The 22,984-nt window shown below is 56.4% G+C and overlaps 1 protein-coding gene across 1 annotated transcript; it reads right to left on the bottom strand.

The window, feature by feature from the left end:
- Positions 1–1,290: 1,290 nt before the first annotated feature.
- Positions 1,291–22,911, bottom strand: PRDM12 (PR/SET domain 12). The gene is made up of 5 exons (XM_002743399.7): positions 18,361–22,911; positions 16,431–16,621; positions 14,860–15,015; positions 5,474–5,585; positions 1,291–2,957 (listed from the first exon to the last, which is right to left on the bottom strand). Exons 1-5 carry the CDS (start codon positions 18,581–18,583, stop codon positions 2,557–2,559), a joined length of 1,083 nt encoding a protein of 360 aa, XP_002743445.2. The 5' UTR covers positions 18,584–22,911; the 3' UTR covers positions 1,291–2,556.
- Positions 22,912–22,984: the final 73 nt, after the last annotated feature.

Here is a 22,984-nt window from a genome sequence, read left to right as displayed (position 1 = left end):
AAGCCCTCTGGCTTTAACTTGAGGCCTTCCTGCTCCTTGGTCTTCTTCAAGAGGGTCTGGAAATGGGTGCCCAGAACGTTTGGAGAGTCTAGGCATTGGGAGGGCACTTGGTGGCCATCTTGGCCGTTTCCCACTGGCTGCTTGAACTCCTTGGAGATGCCCATTAAAATGAAAAAATAATTATTTGGGGGAAGTTACAAAATAAGGCACTGATTTTTGAGCCAGCTGGAAACCAGGAGAAATCTGCCCAGCCCCTTTCTTTTTTTTTTGAGACAGAGTCTCACTCTGTTGCCCAGGCTGGAGTGCAGTGTCCTGATCTCGGCTCACTGCAACCTCTGCTTCCTGGGTTCAAGCGATTCTCCTTCCTCAGCCTCCTGAGTAGCTGGGATTACAGGTGTGCACCACTACACTCAGCTAATTTTTGTATTTTTATTAGAGATGGGGTTTCCCATGTTGGTCAGGCTGGTCTCAAACTCCTGACCTCGTGATCTACCGCCTCGTCCTCCCAAAGTGCTGGGATTACACGTGTGAGCCACCGTGCCAAGTCTGCCCAGCCCCTTTCAAGATTTCCAGTTGCTTTGCACTGTGGCCCATCTCACTGTGATCTAAAATACCAGTTGTGACAGACAGAATTTTCCTGTACACCCCAGTAAGTGGAACAACTCTTACCAGCCCCTTCCAGCTTCTACGAACTTCTTTTCTCTTTCTTTCTCTCTCTCTCTTTCTTTCGTCTTGCTCTGTTGCCTGGCTGCAGAGTGCAATGGCAGGATATTGGCTTACCGAAAACTCCACCTCCCAAGTTCAAGCGATTCTCTTGCCTCAGCCTCCTAAGAAGTTGGGATTGCAGGCACCCGCCACCAAGCCTGGCTAATTTTGTATTTTTAGTAGAGATAGGGTTTCTCGTGTTGATCAGGCTGGCCCCGAGCTCCTGCCCTCAGGTGAGCCGCCTGTGTGAGGCACCGCTCGCAGCCAAAACAATTTTTTTTTTTTTTAAGATGGGGTTTCACCATGATGGCCAAGCTGGTCTTGAACTCCTGACCTCAGGTGATCCACCCACCTCGGCCTCCCAAAGTGCTAGGATTATAGGCGTGAGCCACCGCGCCCGGCCCCAAAACAATTTTTTTTAAAGAGATAAGGTCTCCCACTGTTGCTGAAGGTAATTCGCTGGCCTTGGCCTCCCAAAGTGTTGGGATTACAGGCTTGATCCCAACCAGGCATGCCCGGCCGCTTCTAGGCACTTGCTATTTTTCCTTCATGCAGACAAAAGTGTCCACCCATTCAGGTGCTAAATGATAAATGCTCCAAGTAATTTTATTTTAGAATACAAGAGAGGTACAAATGTATTTACAGTTGTACATATACAATCAAATAATATTATATCACAGTTTGTAAATATCATTTTAGATAAATATTTACAAGGTTAAAGTGACCATTTTTCTGGAAGTAGAACACAGTTTCTTGAAAACTCTATACATTTTAAACTTTTCATTAATATTATAGTTTCTTTATTTTACAAAACGCCCCACGGGAATCCTGGTAAATGACTGCAAGGTGTGAGAGGTGACACCAGAGGGCGCGCACGGCCGGAGTTTGGGGAAACGGACACGGACCAAGGAAGTGTGGGCAGACGGGGCGGAAGTCCTGGGACTGGGCACACCTTGGAAACGCTTCTAGGCCACAGAAGCCACCATAACCTCCAGGGCAGCGGTTCCAGTCTTGCTCTCCTCTCGCTGGAGTGTGTGTGTTGGAAGGGGCTGGGGGAAACTTTCGCCTTCCCCAGGCATGATGTCACAACTGAAGGGGAGGGGGCATTGGTCCAACTCTCTCATTTTACAGATGGGGAAACTGAGGCCCAAAGTGGTGCAGGGTCTTGCTCGGGGTCCTACAGAGGTTTTCCGTTGTGCCTTTACTCTCTACCTGCCTGGCGCACTGCAAAGAACTCCTTGTTCATCCATTCCCCAGGAGCCAGGTTTGGGGTAAGGTGGCCTAAAGGAGAGAGGGACCCTGAAGATGCAGATCTCTCCGGGTCTCTTCTGGCTTCCGATGGACCCCAGTAGCCCGCGCCTGTCCAGGCTGCGTCAGGTCTCCCGACACTTCAGGACACCAGTCCCAGGGGACGGAAAAGGAGATGGCGCCCCCCCCAACCCCCGAACCAGGCCGCACCCTGACGAGGAGGTCGCCCTCCCTCCATTCCGAAGCACCGGACTCTCGCTGGCGGAGGTCGGAACTCCCCTTCCTCTGCTGAGGGGCCCTGGGGGGCTCTAAGTCCGCTCTCCTGCCACCCACGAGAGGGATGCCAGTCTAGGCGCCCGGCTCTACAGCAGGAGGGGAACTCCGGGCGGAGGTCGGGCAGGAGGACCCCCTCCCAGAGGAGGCGGCCTAGCAGCCGCACCAGCTGCGCGGCCTAGGGAGGGACGCCGCGCTCAGCGCCCTCATCTGCGAGATGGGGCGAGGCGGGGGTGCCTGGGGGCCACTTCCGGGGAGCACCCCCAGCAGGGCAGGGGATCTGGGCGGAGGGCGAGGGGCGCGCGGGGCCGGGCGGGGGCGCGGGCGCGCTCACAGAACCATGGCCGGCAGGTGGTGCGCGGCGGCGGCGGCGAGCGCGGGCGCGTGCGCGTGCGGGGCGGGCAGCGCGGGCGAGTGCGCCTGCAGCGCGGCGCTGGGTGGCCGGTGGCGCGCGCTCTTCTGGTGTGCGCGTAGGCCCGCCAGCTGCGAGTAGGCGCTCTGGCACACCTGGCACTTATAGGGGCGCTCGCCCGTGTGCAGGCGCACGTGGTTGCGCAGCGTGGACGACTGGCTGAAGCGGCGGTTGCAGAAGCGGCACACGAAGGGCTTGTCCAGCGTGTGGATGCGCATGTGCGAGCGCAGGTTGCTGCGCGAGTTGAAGCCGCGGTGGCAGATGACGCAGCGCATGCGGCCTGCGGGGCCCGCCGCCGAGTCCGCCGGATGGAAGTCCTCTGGCCGCGTGGCCGGGCGGGGGAAGGGAGACGGGGAACGGGAGAGAGCAGCCCCGTTAGAACCGGCACCCCGCGGCCCAGGCCACCAATGTCCCCCGCCCGGGCCCTGTTGCTTGGAAGGTGGCAGACGGACGGGAGGGACAGCGAAGGGTCCCCTAGGGGGTCGAATAGGAGTTGGACTCCCAATCGCGATGCGAGACCTCGGGGACTTGACTTAGCCTCGCTAAACCTCAGCTTTCTCATCTGTAAAGTGGAAACCTAGCGCTGCCTCTCCGGGCGGGCCCACGGTTGCCCGAGAGGATAAGAAAGGACGTCGATGGAAAGTCTCTGCGCTAAGCACCCGACCTGCCTTAGCGGGTGTCTGAAGGGTGCCTGGACTGGAGCAGGCAATTATGATGGCCCCCGCCCACAAACCTTTCATTAACTCATCCCACAAACATTTACTGAGTGTCTACTCTGTACCAGGGAACTGCGCCTTGGTTTTCTCCTTCCTGAAATGGAGGTAATATTAACATCGCCCTCATAAGCCTGGTAAGAATCAGTGAAAACGTTTTTTTTTTTTTGTTTTTTTTTTTTTGGCCAGTGTCTAGCTCCGTCATCCAGGCTGGAGTGCAGTGGTGCCATCTCGGCTCACTGCAGCCTCGATCTCCCGGGTTCAAGCGATCCTCCCACTTCAGCCTCCCAAGTAGCTGGGACCACAGACTCGGGCCATTACACCTGGCTAATTTTTAAATTTTTTTGTAGAGATAGGGTCTTGCCATGTTGCCTAGGCTGATCTGGCACTCCTGGGCTCAAGTAATCCTCCTGTCTCTGCCTCCCAAAGTGCTGGGATTACAGGCATGAGCCACTATGCCCGGCCTAGAGAAATTAATGTTTGTAAAACATTAGCTGCAGAGCAAGGGCTTAATAAACGGTAGCTCACCAGCCTCAGGTTCATCCGTCAAAAATAAGAACCACTGACCACGGTGCTTCATGCCTATAATCCCAGTACTTTGGGAGGCAGAGGCAGGAGATCATTTGATCCTATGATTCCAGACCAGCTGGACAACATGGCGAGACCCCATCTCTACAACAAATTTTAAAAATTAGCCAGGTGTGGTGACACACGACTGTGGTCTCAGCTACCTGGGAGGCTGAAGTGGGAGGACAGTTTGAGGCTGCAGTGAACCAAGATCATGCCACTGCCAGCCTGGGTGACAGACAGAGACCCTGTCTCAAAAATAAATAAAAAGATGGATAATAAAAGTTCACAGACCAGGTGCAGTGGCTCACACAGGTAATCTCAGCACTTTAGGAGGCCAAGTTGGGCAGATCGCTTGAGGTCAGGAGTTCTCGACCAGCTTGGCCAACATAGCAAAACCCCATCTCTACTAAAAACACAAAAATTGGCTGGGTGTGATGGTGGGCGCCTGTAATCTGAGCTACTCTGGAGGCTGAGGCAGGAGAACCGCTTTAGCTTGGGAGGCAGAGGTTGCAGCAAGCCAAGACTGCACCACTGCACTCCAGCCTGAGTGGCAGAGTGAAACTTCATCTCAAAAAAAAAATTTTTTTTACAGAGGTTTTAGGAAGACCTAGTGGGATGATATCTGCCAAAGATTTAGCCCAATTCTTCTTCTTCTTTTTTTTTTTTTAAGACAGAATCTTGCTCTGTTGCCAGGCTCCAGGCTGGAGTGCAATGGTGCAATCTCAGCTCCCTGCAACCTCTCCCTCCCAAGTTAAAGCAGTTCTGCCTCAGCCTCCCGAGTAGCTGGGATTACAGGTGTGTACCACCACGCCCAGCTAATTTTTGTATTTTTAGTAGAAACAGGGTTTCACCATGTTGGCCACAATGGTCTTGATCTCTTGACCTCGTGATCCACCCGCCTCAGCCTCCCAAAGTGCTAGGATTACAGGTGTGAGCCACAACACCCGGCTTAGCCCAATTCTTGGCAAGAAATAGGTATTGAGCAAATGGTCTCTGCTGTGATGGGCAGTGTCCCCCAGCACACACACAGGCACATTCTGTCCTGCCTTCCTTCTAAAGGCTTACACTGAGCATCTACTCTGTGCCAGGCCCTGCACTGGACATCAGTGACAAGGCAAGGAAATATACAGAGCCGGAAGGGAACTAGAGATGATCTTGCCCAGCACCTTCCCTTTACAGATGAGGAAACTAAAGCACAGAGCATTTCCAAGACTGCAGAGCAGAACTAGGACTCAGTCCAGGCTCCTGCTGCCCAACTCCTTTCTTCTCCTGCCACACCTCATTGCCTCTCTGGTCTCCCCCATGTACTCCCCAGTCTCTTCTGGCCAAGAAGCAGGAGGACCATCTTCCACCCTTGCCTGGCCCATGCGGCAGCTCCAGTGGCATCAGCCTCCTTGGACCTGTATGTCTTAGCCGCTCAACGCTGCCAGACATTAAACCAAGGTCCCTGGAGGCCGGGAGCTTCCCTGCCTCTCTCCTTCTCTCTCTCTGGCCTCCCTGGGCTCCCCTCTCCATGGGTTTGTGTTTCAGTGGCCCCATGGGGAAAACCTACCATGCTTGTTCTTTTTCTGGTCCTCCTCTAGCCCGGGCACACCAGGGATCCCCAGGAAGGTGTTGTGTGAGTTTCCATACCACACCAGCAGCTCCTGGTCCGGTGGGATCATCTGCAGGGAAGGGGGCAAGAGGAGGTCAGGGAGGCGGCAGCCGGGAAGTGAGAGTCGGGGATCTCTGAGCAACCCTTCACAGCCATGATATCTGGACCCAGTCTCAGCCCCCAGAAAGCCACACAGGCCCATTTCCACTGAGCCGTCCCGGCAAGCTGCACAAAAACGAAAGGCCCTGGGGATGTCAAGCTGCTCTACTCTCCTCTCCCTGCCCAGGCCCTCTTGCCATCTCTGTCCAAGCTGCAGCCACAGGAGGGCTTCCAAGCTGACAACACCAGAATGGACGCCTTGCAGCAAGCAGAAGTAATGGAAGATGGAAAACTAGAAGACTTTTCAATTCTTACGCAGGGGAACTAGAGTCAGCCAGCCCCCGGGGCTGCAGGGCTGAGCCAGATGTTTTCAAGGAGCGTGGGCTGTGGGACACCCTAGGGTACTTGGCTACCCGCTGCGGGGATAATGTTCGGGAAACATCTCTTATCCATAGCTCCCATCGGCAGCCCACATCACAGGTACTTCCTGACCAAGCACAGGGCTCTGAGTGTCTCCATGCATGTGGCAGATGCTAAAAAGCAGCATTTGGATAGATGAACACCTCTACCCCAGGAAATGATGGCGTGCACTGTTTCACACAGAGTCCTGTTCACCACGTCCTAGGTCGATGACAGAGAACCTCACAAATGGTGTTGGGGCTCTGCTGCTCTGGGGGAGGACCTGCCTCAGAATCATGGCAAAGGATGTTAGTCAGAGGGTTTTGCGGTGGCGATCCAGGGAGCCATAAGGGTCCTGCTCCTGGGGTGGCACTGATCATAAACACCACACACTCCAGGACATCCCAAGGGGCCTGCCAGGCCTCTCATGGAAGCCACTTACCCTTCCCAAGTGGGGAAGCTCCAGGCCCTAGCCAGGCAGGGCATATGAGAGAGGGGACACCTGTCACTCTCCCGAGGCCTGGATCCCAGAAGTGCTGGCCTTGGCACCTGACCCGGGGGGCCACTATCTGATGTGCCCGGAAAAACCCAGACACTCCCAGGCAACAGCTGGTTTGTTTCCCTGGTGGTTCCTTTTTTAATTGAAGCACAAAAGATCACATGGAATTCCATCTAGAGGTGTCTGAAACCCAGGCAGGTGTGGTGACTCATGCCTATAATCCCAGCACTTTGGGAGCCTGAGGTGGGTGGATCACCTGAGGTTAGATGGCTGGAGACCAGCCTGGCCAGCATGATGAAACCCTGTCCCTACTAACAATACAAAAAACTTGCCGGGCATGGTGGCGCATGCCTGTAATCCCAGCTACTTGGGAGACTAAGGCAGGATATTTGCTTGAATCTGGGATGTGGAGGTTGTTGCTGTGAGCCAAGATTGTGCCATTGCACTCCAGCCTGGGCAACAGAGTGAGACTCTGTCTCAAAAAAAAAAAAAAAAAGCAAATATAGAGTTGTCTGAAACCATGCCAAAGCAGAACCCCACACTGGCTTCTGTGGTTGGAGAGAAGGGCCCCTCTGCTTCTGTCTGGTTCAGCCTGCAGAGCCAGCACTCAGAACTCTGGTTCACCGCATCTTCCTTCCTCTGTCAGAGCCTGGAAGACCCTCAGAGCATAGCAGCAAGCTCTGCTCACCCCTGAAAAGGGGGAAGTGGATGTCGGGCGCAGTGGCTCATGCCTGTAATCCCAGCACTTTGGGAGGCCAAGGTGGGCAATTCCTTGAGGCCAGGAGTTTGAGACTAGCCTGGGCAACATAGCAAAACCCCGTCTCTACAAAAAAAGAAAAAATAGCCAGGCGTGATGGCATATGCCTATAGTCCCAGCTACTTGGGAGGCTGAGGCAGAATTGCTTGATCCCAGGAGGCAGAGGTTGCAGTGAGCTGAGATTGCACCATTACACTCCAGCCTGGGTGACAGAGCAAGACCTTGTCTCAAGAAAAAAAAAAAAAAAAAAGGGAAGAGGGGAGGGAGGTAGAAAGAAAAGGGATGAGGACAGCAGGTGGGAGGGGGCCTAGGTGACGGTCATCCTCCTGAGATTCCACCTAGAATCACCACATGCATTTCCACATCCTCCCATGGTTCACAGGGCATCATGGTGAGCCTCAGGGTAAGTAAGTGACAAGAAGCCAGCATGGAGACACCAAGTGCAGTCCCAGAAGCCACAGAAAGTTAGATGGTGCCTCCAAGAAAATGAACAGATTAGAATCTGGCACCACAGCGAGAGTCCTGGTGCCCTCTCTCCTCATTCACAGTCATAGCCGCTGTCCAGGAGGCCAGCAGGTCAGAGGTGGAGGCCTCAGCTGGAAAGGGGCAGAGAAGAAAGAGGTTCTGATTCGGGTGGTTTTTGTTTGTTTGTTTGTTTTTTACAGTTTTAAAAATTTTACTTTTTTGCCAGACCTCACTGGGATGGAAGGAAGAGGTTTTGTGGACCTCCCAGAAATGCAGACGATGGAACTGAAATATTTCACATAAATTAACTGTGAAGGAAGTAAGTCTATCAGATGGTTCAGATGAGCCCTCTCTCACCAGGTCCCTGTGTGACCTTAGGCAACTCACTTTGCTTTTCTGTGCTCCTCAAATGACGGGGTCAAGGAATATGGTCCCTGAGGTGCCCCCAACTCTAAGACTCTTGGTTGTAAGTCACCTCCAACATTGTGCCAATCCTTGGCTTCAAGTCTTGGCTGAAACCAGACATGCTCATGTCATGGTTCCTTCAAAGCAATCAGCATCCTCCCCCAGACTATTGAACATGCCCTGCAGAGGGTTCCCGCCCAGTCTGGAGTCAGACATGTGGGGGTCCGCCAGGGCTCCCCATCTGCTGAGCGAGTGACCTTGGGCAAGTTCCCTCACATCGCAGGGCCTGTTTTCTCACACTGCCATGGCCTCACTAAGTGGTTTTTGGGGTGCAGCAGAGCCATATGCATAAAGCTCTTTGCACAGTCCAGACATGGAAGCGCCAGCGATTATTTTCCTGGAGCTCGCCTGTGTCTCAGAGAAGCTGGCGGCGGTTTCTGGCACATCCAAGTCCCTGCACGAATACTCACTGATCAAGCAGCGTGGCAGAGGCCACTGGAACCGTGGAAGCCCAGCGTGACCTGGGGTTCTGCCTTCAGTGTCCAGCAAGAGCACAGGCTAGGCCCGAATACTCCAATGACACCAGCCCCATGAAGGTACTCCCAGTTCCCAGCCCCATCTCCCCAGAAGAGAAGCCAACTCCTCCAGCAAAGATGGGAGGGAGCCCCAGCTGAACTCTACCTCCAGGCTGCAGGTCTGAGGGGTCATTAAATACTAAGCCAACACTAGCCTTTTAATTTTAATTAAAAATAACTATTATTAAATATCAAATAAATATATAACAGTAGGCAGGGCTCGGTGGCTCATGCCTGTAATCCCAGCATTTTGGGAGGACAAGGCGGGCAGATCACTTTAGGTCGGAAGTCTGAGACCAGCTTGGCCAACATGGTGAAACCGCATCTCTACTAGAAATACAAAAATTAGCCAGGCGTGGTGGCATGTGCCTGTAATTCCACCTGCTCAGGAAGCTGAGGCAAGAGAACTGCCTGAACCTGGAAGGCGGAGGTTGCAGTGAGCTGAGATTGAGCCACTGCACTCCAGCCTGGGTGACAGAGCAAGACTCCATCTTGGGAAAAGAGAAAAAAAAGGAGTTTTGCTAGGTGCCGTGGCTCGTGTCTATAATCCCAGCACTTTGGAAGGCTGAGACAGGTGGATCACTTGAGGTCAGGAGTTCAAGACTAGCCTGGCCAACATGTGAAACCCTGTCTCTACTAAAAATAGAAAATGAGCCAGGCATAGTGGTGCACACCTGTAATCCTGGCTACTCAGGAAGCTGAGGCAGGAGAATCACTTGTACCCAGAAGGAGTAGGTTGCAGTAAGCCGAGATTGTGCCACTGCACTCCAGCCTGGGCAACAGAGCTAAACTCCATCTCAATAAATAAATAAAATAAAATAAGAGCTCTGATGGGGACTATTATAGTATAAGGGTGAGTTATTTACTAAGAATGTGGGGTTTTTTTGTATTTTTTAAAATTTATTTTTATTTTTTGTAAAGACGGGTTTCACCATCTTAGCCAGGCTGGTCTCGAACTCCTGACCACATGATCCACCCACCTCAGCCTCCCATGGTGCTGGGATTACAAGTGTGAGCCACCCGGCCTAGAATGCTTTTAATGTACTAAAATTCATTTTACTAATTAAAGAAAAAAGAAAGAAAGAAAAAAAAATTAGCTGGGAGTGGTGGCGCATGCCTGTACTCACATCTATTCATGTGACTGAGGCACGAGAATCGCTTAATTGCTTGAACTCAGGAGGTGGAGGTTGTGGTGAGCTGAATACTGCAGCCTGGGAGACAGAACAAAATTGTCTCCAAAAGAAAAAAACAAAAGCCTACTGGAATTGAGAATGATGTATATTTCCAGCCAGCTAGAAGCCAGCAGCAGTAGGGAGACAGCCTCACCTGCCCAGAGGCAGGGGAACTGGGAGTGTCTCTCTGCCCTTCAGTGTCCCCTGCCCAGGCCTCTGGTGTCTGCCTGCTCACAGGTACCCTCCATCAACAAACTTCTACTATCAAGCCCAGGAAAACCTGGAACCTGCAGCTTCTTCCCTGGAACCCACAGCTTTTCCCCTGGAACCCTGGGCTGACCGTGCAGAGGCTGCCAGGGTCCCACCAGCCGACGGCCCAGATGCAAAGAACAGCCACTGTGGTCTGTAGGCCCCCTCAGCAGCACTGACTCTTTACTGCTGAGACTCGGGCCTGGCCTGGCTGGCCAGGCTCTCTGCTGGGGCTCGGAGAAGCAAGATCAGCTGGTCTGTCACTTTTCTGGGGAGCAGGAATAGGCTTAGAACACAAAACAAACAAAGCAATTCCCAAAGGAACTGAGTCCTGTACCACAAAATCTACATCGGCAAAACTCTGGAATACCAGTGCCTGAGTCTTTTGTTGACAAACAGACATACCCTCTCAACGTGCTTCTCAACCATCCGTATGAGCCCAGAAGGCCTGTCCCGCCCCACTTTCTGAATTTTTATTATAAATTGGAAATGACAGAATTTTTGGCTTGTTTTCCTGCTGTAAATTTATGTCCTCCCACTGAACACGCTCCCTGGAGACTGCAAATACCCTCCCCTTCTCCAGGGAGCCGCAGCCCCAGTGTAAAAGGATCTCAATGTCATCTGGACAAACATCAATTTCCATTGTACCACAGATGTCCCGACACACCAATTAATAGAGTTCCAGCAAACAGATATTGGCCAGGGAGGCCACATGGCATGTGATTCAGCACTCCGGCTCTGGGGTCAGACGAGCCTGGGTTTCAATCACAGCTCAACAACCTCCCGTAATCTCCCTGAACATTTTAATTTTACCATTGTAAAAATGGGGATAGTAATAGCAGCACACCAAGGGCTGAGCAGATTCTATTTTTTAAAAGTTGCTGCCCAGGTGCAGCGGCTCACACCTGTAATCCCAGCACTTTGGGAGGCCGAGGTGGGTGGATCATTTGAGGTCAGGAGTTCGAGACCGGCCTGGTCAACATGGGGAAATCTACTAAAAATACAAAAATTAGCCTGGTGTGGAGCCTGTAATCCCAGCTGCTTGGGAGGCAAGAGAATTGCTTGAACCCGGGAGGCAGAGGTTGTGGTGAGCCAAGATTGCACCACTGCACCCCAGCCTGGACAACAGAGTAAGACTCTGTCTCAAAGGAAAAAAAATGTTGCTAAGCCCCTTTATTCCTTCATTTAGTGGCCACTCGCCATGTGCTAGACACTTTCTAGAACTGTCATTTTGGGCACCTGAGGTTATAGTACATTCTGTGACTGGAGTAAGCCAGGAGGTTCCCCAGGGATCACTTCAGTGGATCTGGCCAGATGCACACCCTGCTGAGGACCCTCCACTCACTGCCTGGGCTCTAAAGCCCCGTTGCCTTCGTCTCTGTTGAGAGGGCTGTTATTCTGTATTTATGAAAAGTTTTAGAACAGCAGTAGTATATTCTGCTTGTTGAATAAAGATGTTCCTTCCTGGGCCGGGTGTGGTGGCTCACGCCTGTAATCCCAGCACTTTGGGAGGCCGAGGCGGGTGGATCACGAGGTCAAGAGATCGAGACCATCCTGGTCAACATGATGAAACCCCGTCTCTACCTAAAATACAAAAAATTAGCTGGGCACGGTGGCACGTGCCTGTAATCCCAGCTACTCAGGAGGCTGAGGCAGGAGAATTGCCTGAACCTAGGAGGCGGAGGTTGCGGTGAGCTGAGATCACGCCATTGCACTCCAGCCTGGGTAACAAGAGCGAAACCCCGTCTCAAAAAAAAAAAAAAAAAAAAGTTCCTTCCTATTTTTGGCAAGTAATGGGTTATTGTTATGAAATATGAATAGCGGTTCTGAGTGGCAGTAAGTTCAAGAAAACATCACCGTAGAGGTCACTGTCCTTGGTTAACTCACCCACACGCACAGAACAAACAGCCGACTGATTCCTGAGGCATCCTGGGAGTGGCCTGGGGAGCAGCAGTGTCTTCTGGTCTAGTCCAGAAGGGCTGCATGAGCACTGGGCTTCAGCCTCATCTCGAGGGTGGAATTTATCCCGTAAGTGAAATCTGACATTTTGACGAAATGGTTGCCAAAAAAAATGTATCCAAATTTACTTTAAAAGTAAAATGTGTGGCATTTTGCTTTCTCGTCCTTCATGCAAACAGTCCCTTCTTAGAAGGGAAAGCACTGATAGCTAAATCAGTGGACCTATCTGTATCACATATATGATATTGTGTGTGAGTGCGTCCTGATCCTCTTTTTTTTATTATTATTGTTGTTGAGATGGAGTCTCACTTTGTCACTCAGACCGGAGTACAATGGTGCTGATCTCAGCTCACTACAACCTCCAACTCCCAGGTTCAAGCAATTCTCCTGCCTCAGCCTCCCAAGTAGCTGGGATTACAGGCACCTGCCACCATGCTTGGTTAATTTTTGTATTTTTAGTAGAGACAGGATTTTACCATGTTGGCCAGGCTGGTCTCCAACTCTTGACCTCAGGCGATTTGTCCCCCTCAGCCTCCCAAACTGTTGGGATTACAGGAGTGAGCCACCGTCCCTGCCTGATCCTCTTTTTTCAACGTAAATTCCTGATAGAATGTAGATGACCATTTTTCCTTATCCTATAAACTCAGATGCTTCCCTGAAGATATTCTTCAGCTCCTTGCCCTTGGACTGAATTTCTAAATATCTATTCATATTTCCTGAGTTTGTTTGGCTTCTAACTGGTGTGACCTGCACAGACAGATGAGACTCAGGCCCCCACGTCTGCCCCAGCCTGGAGCCCTCTTGCCAAAATGATGTTGGTCTGTCTCTTGTGTTCCCACGAGTGTGTGTAGGGGGGTGAGGGGAGTGGGAGTCCTCCATTGCATCTGTATAAGGATGGTTGGAAGGAGGGTATGCGGGTGAAGATGTGTGTGACAGAGGGTGGTGAGGTGAGGATCTGGGAGGGTGCATTCTGTTAGGTGTGGGGCTCAACTACACTGGAAGTCAATTCTAGAATGTGGTGGCACAGCCGGATGGTCACAGGAGCCATCTCTGTCGTGGGCCTGGGCCACCTTCAGTCCTCTCTGCACCCTGCCCCATGGCCATCCTACCTCACTTGAAGCCCAATCCAGGAACCACTCACCTGTTTCTATCCTCCACCTCCTGCTCATCCAAGCACCCCCCTCAGCTGGGACCCAGGCTAGGACCCCTGCTGTCACCTCTGGGACAGTCCCTGGGGCCTTATTATTCAGGGACAACCAAAGGAACCCGTCCCAGAAGCTACTAGGCCTTGGCGCCCCCCGGGGTCTTAGAAAGAGCTTCAGGATCTGAGTCCCGGGGAGAAAATGGAACATGGACTAAAGGTCAGTCGTTCTCTGCTCCTACGGAACATCTGAAGAACTCCACCAAGCCCCAGCCCCACCCCGCGGAGAGCAGAGAAGTGTGATAGGAAGAGCCTGACCACCTCCACACAGCATTTGCCACCAGCCTGTTCCCACCAGCTGGTGGGTGGCTTCCCTCTACTCCTGGGCCAGATTTCCTGCCAAGGGACACTATCCAGGGCGGGTCCCCATGTGGGACCAGCTGCCTGGCGACCAGCTCTCTGCTTGGTTTGCACCCTCAGCCGCTGCGCAGACACCTGGAGCTTTCCTGCCTCTGCCCAAGCACTGCCCTGCCAGGAAGCCCTCCTCTTCCTATTCTCCTCTGAACCTTCTTGGCTCAGCCTCACCCCTGCCACACCATGGGAAGTGATATTTATCTGTCTGTTATCCTTTTTTTTTTGTGATAGAGTCTCACTGTGTCACCCAGGCTGGAGTACAGTGGCACAATCTCAGCTCACTGCAACCTCTGCCTCCTGTGTTGAAGCCACCTCTGTCCTGGGCCTGGGCCTCCAGAGTAGCTGAGATTATAGGTCCTGTCACCACGCCCAGCTTATTTCTGTATTTTTAGTAGAAACAAAGTCTCACTGTGTTGGCCAGACTGGTCTTGAACTCCTAACCTCAGGAGTTCACCCACCTCGGCCTCCCAAAGTGCTGAGATTACAAGCGTGAGCCAGTGCGTCCAGCCTGTTATCTGGCCCTGTCTCCTACGAGAAGGCTCAGAAAGCACAGCTATTAGTGCTAACAATCTCCCCAGATGTCCTGCAAAATTCCCAGGTCTGCTGTCACTGAAGGAGACCTGCTTTTCTGGCCTATAAACTGTAAATAATCACAAAATCCTCCTCTGGGGGTCCGTGGGGATTAAAGGCCATACTGCTTATCTATTATCTGAAAGCCCGACACACAGGGAGCCATCGCTGAGACTTGACTCATGAGCCATAAGCCACTGGTGCTCGTACATGCAGAATGAGGGACCTCAGACAGCTAAACGGTGGCAGACACACGCCCTGCCTCCCCACCAATGCATTCCCTGGGCTGCCTCTCCCCATCTTGCTTCTCTGTGTCTCTCTGACCCCTGAACCTTGGGACCCCCCCCCCAGCCAACCTCCAGGGATCTCACTATTGAGATGCTTGTGACGTTCCCAATGGCATCAAGTTGAGAGTTCCATCCTTTCTGATCTGCAGCAGAAAACTTCGAATGGAGGTCACACACTGGAGAGCAGGGTGTCTGGAGACCAGCTGTCTGCCGCAGCCGCATGGCCTGAGTAAGGCTGGCTAGGCCAGTGTCAGGTCCCCACTGTCTGCTGTGGTTCTTGGATGCCACTGCCCTGCACACCTCCCCCCGCCAGGTTTGCTGGTTGGTCCCTGCACAACGGTGCACACACACACCTCGATGGCCTTGTAGAAGATGCTGGTGCCGATCTGGACCACCTCCAGGTTCTGCTCCTGCTCGTTACGTGCACACTTGATATAGGTCATCCAGCTCCGGTGGTCCTCCTGGCTGGCATCGATGAAGTAGCGCACCGTTCCATCCTCATTGAACACCTGGGCACAAATGGATCAAGGATCAGGTAAGGCAGGGCTATGCCACATGTACGATCTTCCAGGCACGCACACACACACGCACACGCACACACACACTCTCCATCCTCACAGCAGCCCCGGGAAGTGGATAAAGCTTCGTTTTCCAGTCATGGAAAGGAAGGCCGGAGAGGCGCAGGGACTTGCCTGAGGCTAGCCATCTGGAAGTGGCCCACAGGGGGTCAGTCTCCAGGGCACGGTGGGCTGACCAAGATCCATGCTCCTGTTGCCATGTCCTCCCTGCCCTCAGAAGAAAAGAGTCTCCAAGGTGTCACTGCCCAAAGTGGCCCTGAGCAATTTTAGGAGATGCAGAGGTGCTCCCCATGGCACTGAGAACATCAGCCAGGGCCTCAGAGAGGGAGGGCACCAGAGCCCCAGGAGGGAGGACTGGCTCGCTGTGGCACTCTAGCTTGGTCTAAACCCCTTCATGGGAGCTGCCAAGGCCACTCAGAAGTCAAACTGGACCCCAACTTCCTGACCCAGCAACTGGAAAAGGTAGTTTTTTAGTGGCCCAGGCCTCCAGAGGAGGGAGAAATGAGGTCAGGAGAGGCCTCTGGGTCATTCCCCAGTTCTATCCAGTTGGGCTTCTTCAGGGTCTGCCAGGAGGGGGCTGGTTGGGAGAAGCGGGTGAGGGAATGGGACTAGGAAGGGGTTGCACCAGTCTGGCCTCAGTGGGTTTCCCACCCTGCAAGGTAGGAGGAAGTACAGTGAGGCCCTCCCTGGCACCTGTCACAGTGAGGGGTGGGAAGGCATAAGATGGAAGCCTCTTGGAGCTGAGGTTTCCCTCTATAAAATGGGAATAATAAGGCATGGGCTGCTGAAGTCATCCGTGACTCAAGCTGGGGACACAGAAGCTGACTCAATGGCAGCTCAGCCGCAGTCATTGTGCATGTCATTCTGCCTTCACTAGGCATCCTTTCCAGCCCTACCTCACCCCCAGGCCAGGACTGGCCTTGAGCTGCTTTCCTGGCGCTGCTTCCCCGGCCAGGGAAAGAATGTAAGGGGCTGGGAGGTCACCTGGAGGGAGGGCGGTGGGGACCCTGGATAAGTGACCTAGCTGCTCTGGGTCTCAGTACCCTCATCTGCGAAGTGGAGCCAACAACATTCCTGCTCTGCCCGGGTGTCCTGGAGGAAGGAGGGTCGGATATTCCCCTGCCTTCTGAGGCGGCAAGGTGTTGGGGGGAGCCTAGAGTCGGGGTGAGCTCCAGGTTCGGCGTGAGCTCCAGGTTCGGGCGGCTTAGAGTCCCGGCTCAGGGGGTTGTCCAGGCCAGGAGTGCCTGCTGCTCCCATCTCGGGTGGAAGTGGCGACGACCGGAAGCCCGGGTCCCACCCTGAGCCAGCGCCCCCCGCCCCGCCCCTCGGCTCCAGCCCGCGCCTACCTCCCACATGAGGTTGTTGTTCTTGCAGATGTCCACATGCTCTGGGGCGATCACCCGGCCGGTGAAGGGGCCCATCTCGGTGCCCGCCTTGATCCACGTCTTGGAGAAGATGCCGAGACCCTCGCCAGGGATGGAGCTCTGCGCAATGATCACCTCCGCTGGGAGCACCAGGCTGGACAGCTTCTGCACCTCTGCGGCGGCGGAGGCAGGAAAACCAGTCAGAGCCGGAGGCAGCCAGGCCTGGCTCTTCCTTCCCCGCAGGGACCCAGGCTTCGGTCCTGCCCAGACCGGCCAACCCCAAGTCGGCCCCAAATCCAGAGAGGTCACCCGGGTGTTGGGGGCAGTCGGATGCGCGGAGGCTCAACGACCTCTCCTCTGTTTGCAACCCGGGGACCCTCAGTGCCCTGGAAAGCCAGTGGTGCGTTGGGGATCATTTTTAAAAGCGGGTTTTAGTCTCTCCACGAATCTTCAAAACATTCACAACTTCTTCCGTCCTCTGCCCCGGAAAAGTTTTTAAGAATTAGTGAGCCAACGGCAGTGAGCGGTTTTAGGCACGAGGAAACTGAGGCCAAGTCCCGAAAGGAGGTGAAGGCCAACCCGAGGCTCTTTCGCCTAGCCGGGTTCCGGAAGCCCACTGTGCGTCCGAGCTCTGGGTACTGGCAGAGGAACCCGGACGTGGTCAGCGCTGGGGACAGACCTCGGGCTGGACGGCATTGGAGGTGCCAAAGAAACAGCAGTTGGCAGCAGCTGGCCAGGCTCCGCGCTCGCTGTGTGACCCCGGGCGCTCCGAGTCCCTCTCTTCTCCCAGGCCCTGGGGTGCCAGGGAGGGCAGCGCCCGGGCTCAGACAAACCCCGATGTCCTCTCTGGACTGGGAGGAGCCTCGGAGGCACTCAGCCCCCCGAGGGTTCCCCTCTCGGGCCTCTGCGGCCAGGCTGGGAGCTGCGAAGCGCACAGGGGCGGCCTCCATGTCTTACAAGGTTCCCCTCTAAGCTACCTGGGAAAATACCCGGCGAGCGGGTCGGCTGAAAGGGGGGGTTAAACGGTGTCCATTGCGGCGCGGCGGGCAATTTGTCACGCTGTTAAAGTGATCGCATTCACTCGGCTCCATTCGAAAGAAATTGCTAATTCTAAATTCATTAGCCCTGGAAGAATGCTGTAGCAGTAAATTGTAGCTCAATGCGGAGGGGACTTGTTTAAAAGGGGCCGAGGAATTCCCCTTACAAAAAGGGGGGATTAGATGGTTGACATAGCGTGAATGGAAGTGGAATTAGTCTTCACGGTAAATTAAGAGAGGAACAGAAATCGTAAAGGGGGAAAAGAGGGCGACGCGCAGATAAGCCAGAGCCGGGAAAAGATATTGTTTGCGGGTTGATGAATGAGGAATAAGAACTTGAGACATCTTAAAGAAAAGAAACTTTTCTCGCTCTCTCTTTCTCTCCCTCGCTCTCCCCGCGGCTTTTTCTCCTGGCCTGCCCGCCCTCCGCCCCCTCCCCAGCCCCGGCTGCCTTTTAAAGTTCTTGGTTTAAGTGGGAACTTTCGCGGGTCAAGCCCAAGTTAACTAAATGAATTTAAAACCCCTTCTTTTTGAGTCAACTGCTATTACACGCCTAGTAAGGCTTTAAATGCCGGGAACCCGCCAGCTCCAGCGCGGGAGCGGAAGGGAGGGGCCGGCGGGGGCGACGGGGTCGCCGGGATCTGTCCTTGAGCCTTGTGGGCTGCGGAGCTGCTCTGCGACCCACCTCTGCTTGGCGGCTCGCGCCTAGGCTTCACCCACAGGGAAACTGAGGTGCACGGAGCGCCGGGAGCGCCCAAGTTGGAGCGAGGAGCAGTGGGGCCGTGTATCCCAACCGCGTCTCGCGTGCACCGCCAGGACCGGAATAAGGGTTGCCGGGAGGAGGGGTGGCGCCAGGCCCCGACGGCTGGACTCACCGCCCGAGAAGGACTGCGCGAGCACCTCGGCGGTGAAGGCCGTCTTGGGGCTGGCGTGGTGGCTCTTGTCCTCGAAGAGCTGCTCCCCGAGCACGTTGCGCCAGCGGCCGTACAGGAAGCTGTGCAGGATGTCGGAGGTGATGACCTCGGCCAGCGCCAGCCCCGGCGCCTTCAGCCCCGTCTTGAGTACCAGGGCCTCAGCCGGGAGCACGGAGCCCATCATGGGCGGCCCGGGGCTCCCCGGCGCCGGAGGACGGCCCGGCTGACGGGGAAGGTGGGCGGGCGAGAGGGGAGCCCAAGGAGCGAGAGGAGAGGGCTGCGAAGAAGGAACAGGAGCAGGGGGAGGACGGAGAGGAGGAGGAGGACACAGGAGGGAGCGGGAGGTGAGGGGGCGGCTGGTGGAAAGTGAACAAGGAGGAGACAGGCAGAGAGGAAGAGAGATGGGGAAATCTGCAGAGATGGCAGAGGCGGCGCAGAGGGTGGAGAGACGCGGGTGGAGGTGGAGGCGGGTGCGGGGGGTGCGGGGTGGGAGAGAGGCGGGTGGTTGCCGGAAAGCGGTAGCGAGGGGCTCTCAGACGCGCACTAGCCTCTCTCACACCCGGCCGGGGCCGTCTTCCCCTTGGCAAAATCTCAGCGCCTTTATAGGAGCCGCAGTGACCCTCCTAATTGGTTATTAATGACCCCCTGACGTCGGAGGACAGACTTGTACCCGGCCGGGCTCGAGGAGCTTCGTCGCAAGAGCGCGAGGGGCGGGGGCGCGCGGACCGCTCCGAACAGTCCCCCTCCACTCCTCCCTCCCCTCCCTGGTCCTTCCTTCCCCCTCCTGTTTTTTCTTCTCTCCCCGTGGGAAGCGCGGGGCAGGGAGGGAGACTCTGTGGGCTGTGAGGAGAGGAGGGGACCGAGCAGGGGAGAGGGGCAGCGAGGCTCGCCAGGACTCCAGGGAGCGGGGTGGACTAGAGGGGACGCCTAGCTTCGGGCCCCGCGCTCCCTTTAGGCCTGAAGCACTCTCACCGGCCTGGCCCAGCCCCGGGGTGCACCTTTCCTCTACTGCTCCTGCCGGCTGGTCCAGCCCTGCAAGGCCCTCCCTCCCTGGCCCGGGCCCACGTCCTCTTCCCTCCGCGGCTCTGCACTTCCCCGGCCGCCACAGTAGCCCCAAGCTCGCGCGCAGCCCCGGTGGCCACGCGGATCCCCTGCGCAGACCGCTCTGCCGAAGCCGGCGCTTCGCTTCAAAGGGGCCGCGCCAACTCGCTGGCTGTGCGCAGCCGGTTACGAAGCTCCTCCGCGGGCTCAGGGGTCTGCCGAGGCGGGGCCACAGCCGCCGTCGGGGCTGAGGCTGGTCCAAGCCTGAAACAGCTTCGTGGGCGGCCAGGCTCCGGGCCCTTGCGGGGCCAGGTCGGAGTTCGAGATGGGAGGACCGGAATCGCACCGGCAGCCTGTCGCTGGGAAAAGAATTTCCTACGGGACATAGGGGGATTGAAAGGGGTCCCCAGACCCCTTTCTAGGTGGGAGCAGGCGTGCCTGAGAGCGAAGTCCCTCCGAAACTGCGGGCGGCTCCGGGACAGGCCGTGGTGCGGGCTCGGCCTCGGGGCTCCTGGCCGAGCAGCAGCCTGGGGAAGCCCTCGGCGTTGCAGCGCCCATTCCTTCTTGCCTCCCGGTTCTTTCTCTTCTGCCTCTCTAGTCTCTCCTTTCCTCTTGCACATCACGCCAAGAGTAGACTTGCTTTGCGGCGGTTTCGAGGCACCTCGGAGCCCAGCGGTTCCTTCTCTCTGGCGGAAGGCCCCCGCTTCCTGCAGGCTTCGCCGCCCCCCAGGTCAGCCTCAAGCCTCAGACCCCAAACCTTACACATCTGGTGAGAGAGCTCGGGACACCTCCCTACCTGCCGCACTTCTGGCTCCCCCCCACCCCGCGAGGCTGCAATTTCAGATGCCGCTAAGGGAGGTGCTTGGACCCTCGCGGCGTGGGTCAGGCTCGCGGGGTAGTCTCCGCTGTACGGTGTGGATTCCTCAGACCTTTCCCGCAGCGCGGGGGACTTGGGTGGAAGGGCAGCGAGCTGACCTTCCGTAAGCGAAACCCTGTCCGAACGCCTCTAGACAAAGAGGCCCCTCCACCACCCGGGCGTTCCCTGACTAAGAGGACCTCACCCCGGACGGTCAGACTCCAGACCCCTGGTCCCCAGCTCCTGCCAGTAGTCTCCGGCATCCCCCGTCCCCACTGGGACGCAAAGGGAGGAGGAAGACGGTGGTAGCTGGCCTTCAGCCCCGGCGCCCGGGTCCGCCTGAGGCTGGCGCCCAGGGCAGGGCGCACCCTGCAGAAGGCAGGACCGTTGGGCAGGGCGCCAGCAGAGGGCAGCGCTGCTGAGGAGGGAGATGGGCTAGGGTCCCCGAAACCTCCACACCTTTTCCGACGCAGCCCGAGGTTTACTTCGGCTCCCTGGCTAGGGCTGGAGTCTGAGGGGGCGTATGGAGTCCGATGGCTCCTGCAGGGGAGCCTCACCGGCGCCTACTCCTTGGCTTCTAGCAAGACCTAGGTGGAGAGGAGAAAGTGCTGAGAGCCGAGGAGATGTCGTCGGGGAGCGCTGCCAGGAGCCATGCGCTGCAGCAGATCCTAAGCCCCGAAAGCTCCCTCATTTTATCCAGGAGATCAAAGAGGGATGAGGACTGCTGAGTGACGTGTGGACTGCCCCTTTCCTTTCTGGGCCTCAGTGTCCCTATCTGTGCAATGGTTTGGGTTAGACTTTGTGAACTGTTTCTTGCTTGGTCTCACTTTGGGTCAGATCACTTTCCCGCGACAGTCCCGAGGATTTGGCCCTCTCCAGGGCCACGTCCCACTGCGGGAAGCCCTTAGGTCTGTGCTTCCTCTGTGCTAGGGTGCAGCATTTGAGTCCTGGACCCCGGCTTAGAGTGAGAAGTTTGGATTCCGCTGGCGCAGTGACCAAGGGCTCGGACTGCTGCCAGGGAATCCCATTCCTCTCCTCCGGACCCGCAAACCCGGGGAGCCCTGCTGGGAGCGGGGCAGAAGCGGGGCCCAGAACAGCCTCCCAGCTGGTGCGTCCAGGTCTCTACTGTGCTCACTTTTTGTGCTTCTGGTCTAGCCGCAAACCCACCCGGATCCCCGCCCCGCGAAAAGGGAGCCTGTAGGTAGCGCCCGGAATCAAGGTGCGTTGAAACGGGGAACAAGACCCTGTGCTGGCATCTTCCCCCGAGGAGATTTCGAGAAGAAACATTCCGAGCTTTCCCAGCGGATGACCCGTGTCGTTTTGTCATTTTCCACGGGGCCCAGGCGCGGAATGTGCTCGCGCCAAAGCTCCCTCCCCTCGGCCGGCCCGGAGCTCGCGGACACTGCCGCCCCCCTCGCCCGCTGGCCGCCTCTTGGCGATCTCTTTAATATTCATGGGCGTTAATAGAGAGGCCCCCAGTATATCGGGCCATTGTGGGCGGCTCGTAGGACTTGAATAGGCCCCGGCCCCCTTTCTTCGGCGCGGCTTCCCCAGAGGCCGGGCCAGGAGTGAATGGCCCCGCTTCCCGCTCCGCGCCCCCTCCCCCTTTCAGGGAGAACATCTTTATCCCCGTCGCCGCCGCTGCCGCCGCCGCCCGGGCCCCTATTCACGCGGCCCCGGCTCCGGGCGGAACGAATCAATCTGCCGCGGCTCTTCGGAGGTCACCTCGCCGCCCGGGTGCCCCCTTCCCCGGAGCCCACGAGAGTGGCGAGCAGGCTGCCGCGGCACGCCGACAGCCCCATAGAGGGACACTTAAGGGGGAGTGGAGGAGACGGGCAGGGGGCGACCCGGAGGGGTGGCCAGGCCCGAGCGGGCAAGACAGGCTCAGAGCCGGGCAACCGCTCGGGGCCGGCTAATTTCTACTTGTTGCCCAGCGCAGGGCAGAGCGCCGAGGGGAAGGATGCCTTGGCCCAAGCCCGGAGATTCCTCCGGCCTCCCCTCGAGGCACCAGAGCGCGCCCCTTCGGCCCGGCTGAGGCACCTGCGAGACCAGGGGCGCGTGGGACAGCCCAGGGCTCCCCGGCCCCGCGCCCCAGCCCGCAGGACACTTTGGTTCTCGCCGGTGCGCCGGGGCTCAGCTCCGGGACGGCCAGGTCCAGACAGCGCGCTTAATGGGGATGCTCGGAGGGGCGTCTGAGTTCGCGGCTCCTGCGTCCTTGCTCGGGGGCCCCGGCCTGGGTGTGTGTGGGGGGTGCGAGTAGGTCAGGCAGAGCCAAAGCGCACTGGTCCCCGCCTCTCCCGCCCGGCCGGCCCTCAGAGACGCAGAAAGAAGCCCATTGTCCGCCGAGAAATACATTTTTTGGGGGCCGAGTGAAAGCCCGTCTTTCTTTTGAACTTTAGAAGAAAGTCTCCTGCTCTCGCCCCTCGGTGGGAGAGATTTGTCCCCCCTCCCAGGAGCTCGGAGCGCCTCCTCCTCCCGAAACATCTGCCGGGGGAAAATCCACCCTGGAGGGCAGATCGCGCTCGCTTTAAGCCTGGCGAACTCATTAAAAAGATATTAGCGGCGGGGGCAGGTCCCGCGCAGGTATCGATCGGCCGGAATGAGCCGGAGGAAGAAAAGGCGAAGAATGCTGCCGCGCCGCGCCCAGACCCCCAACCGCTCCCCCCAGCCCCCTCGCCCCAGCCCCTC

The sequence above is a fragment of the Callithrix jacchus genome, chromosome 1, assembly GCF_049354715.1.
Source record: "Callithrix jacchus isolate 240 chromosome 1, calJac240_pri, whole genome shotgun sequence".
Classification (NCBI taxonomy): domain Eukaryota; kingdom Metazoa; phylum Chordata; class Mammalia; order Primates; family Cebidae; genus Callithrix; species Callithrix jacchus.
The sequence above is the reverse complement of the archived record's forward strand: the minus strand, read 5'-3'. Positions and strand labels throughout refer to the sequence as shown.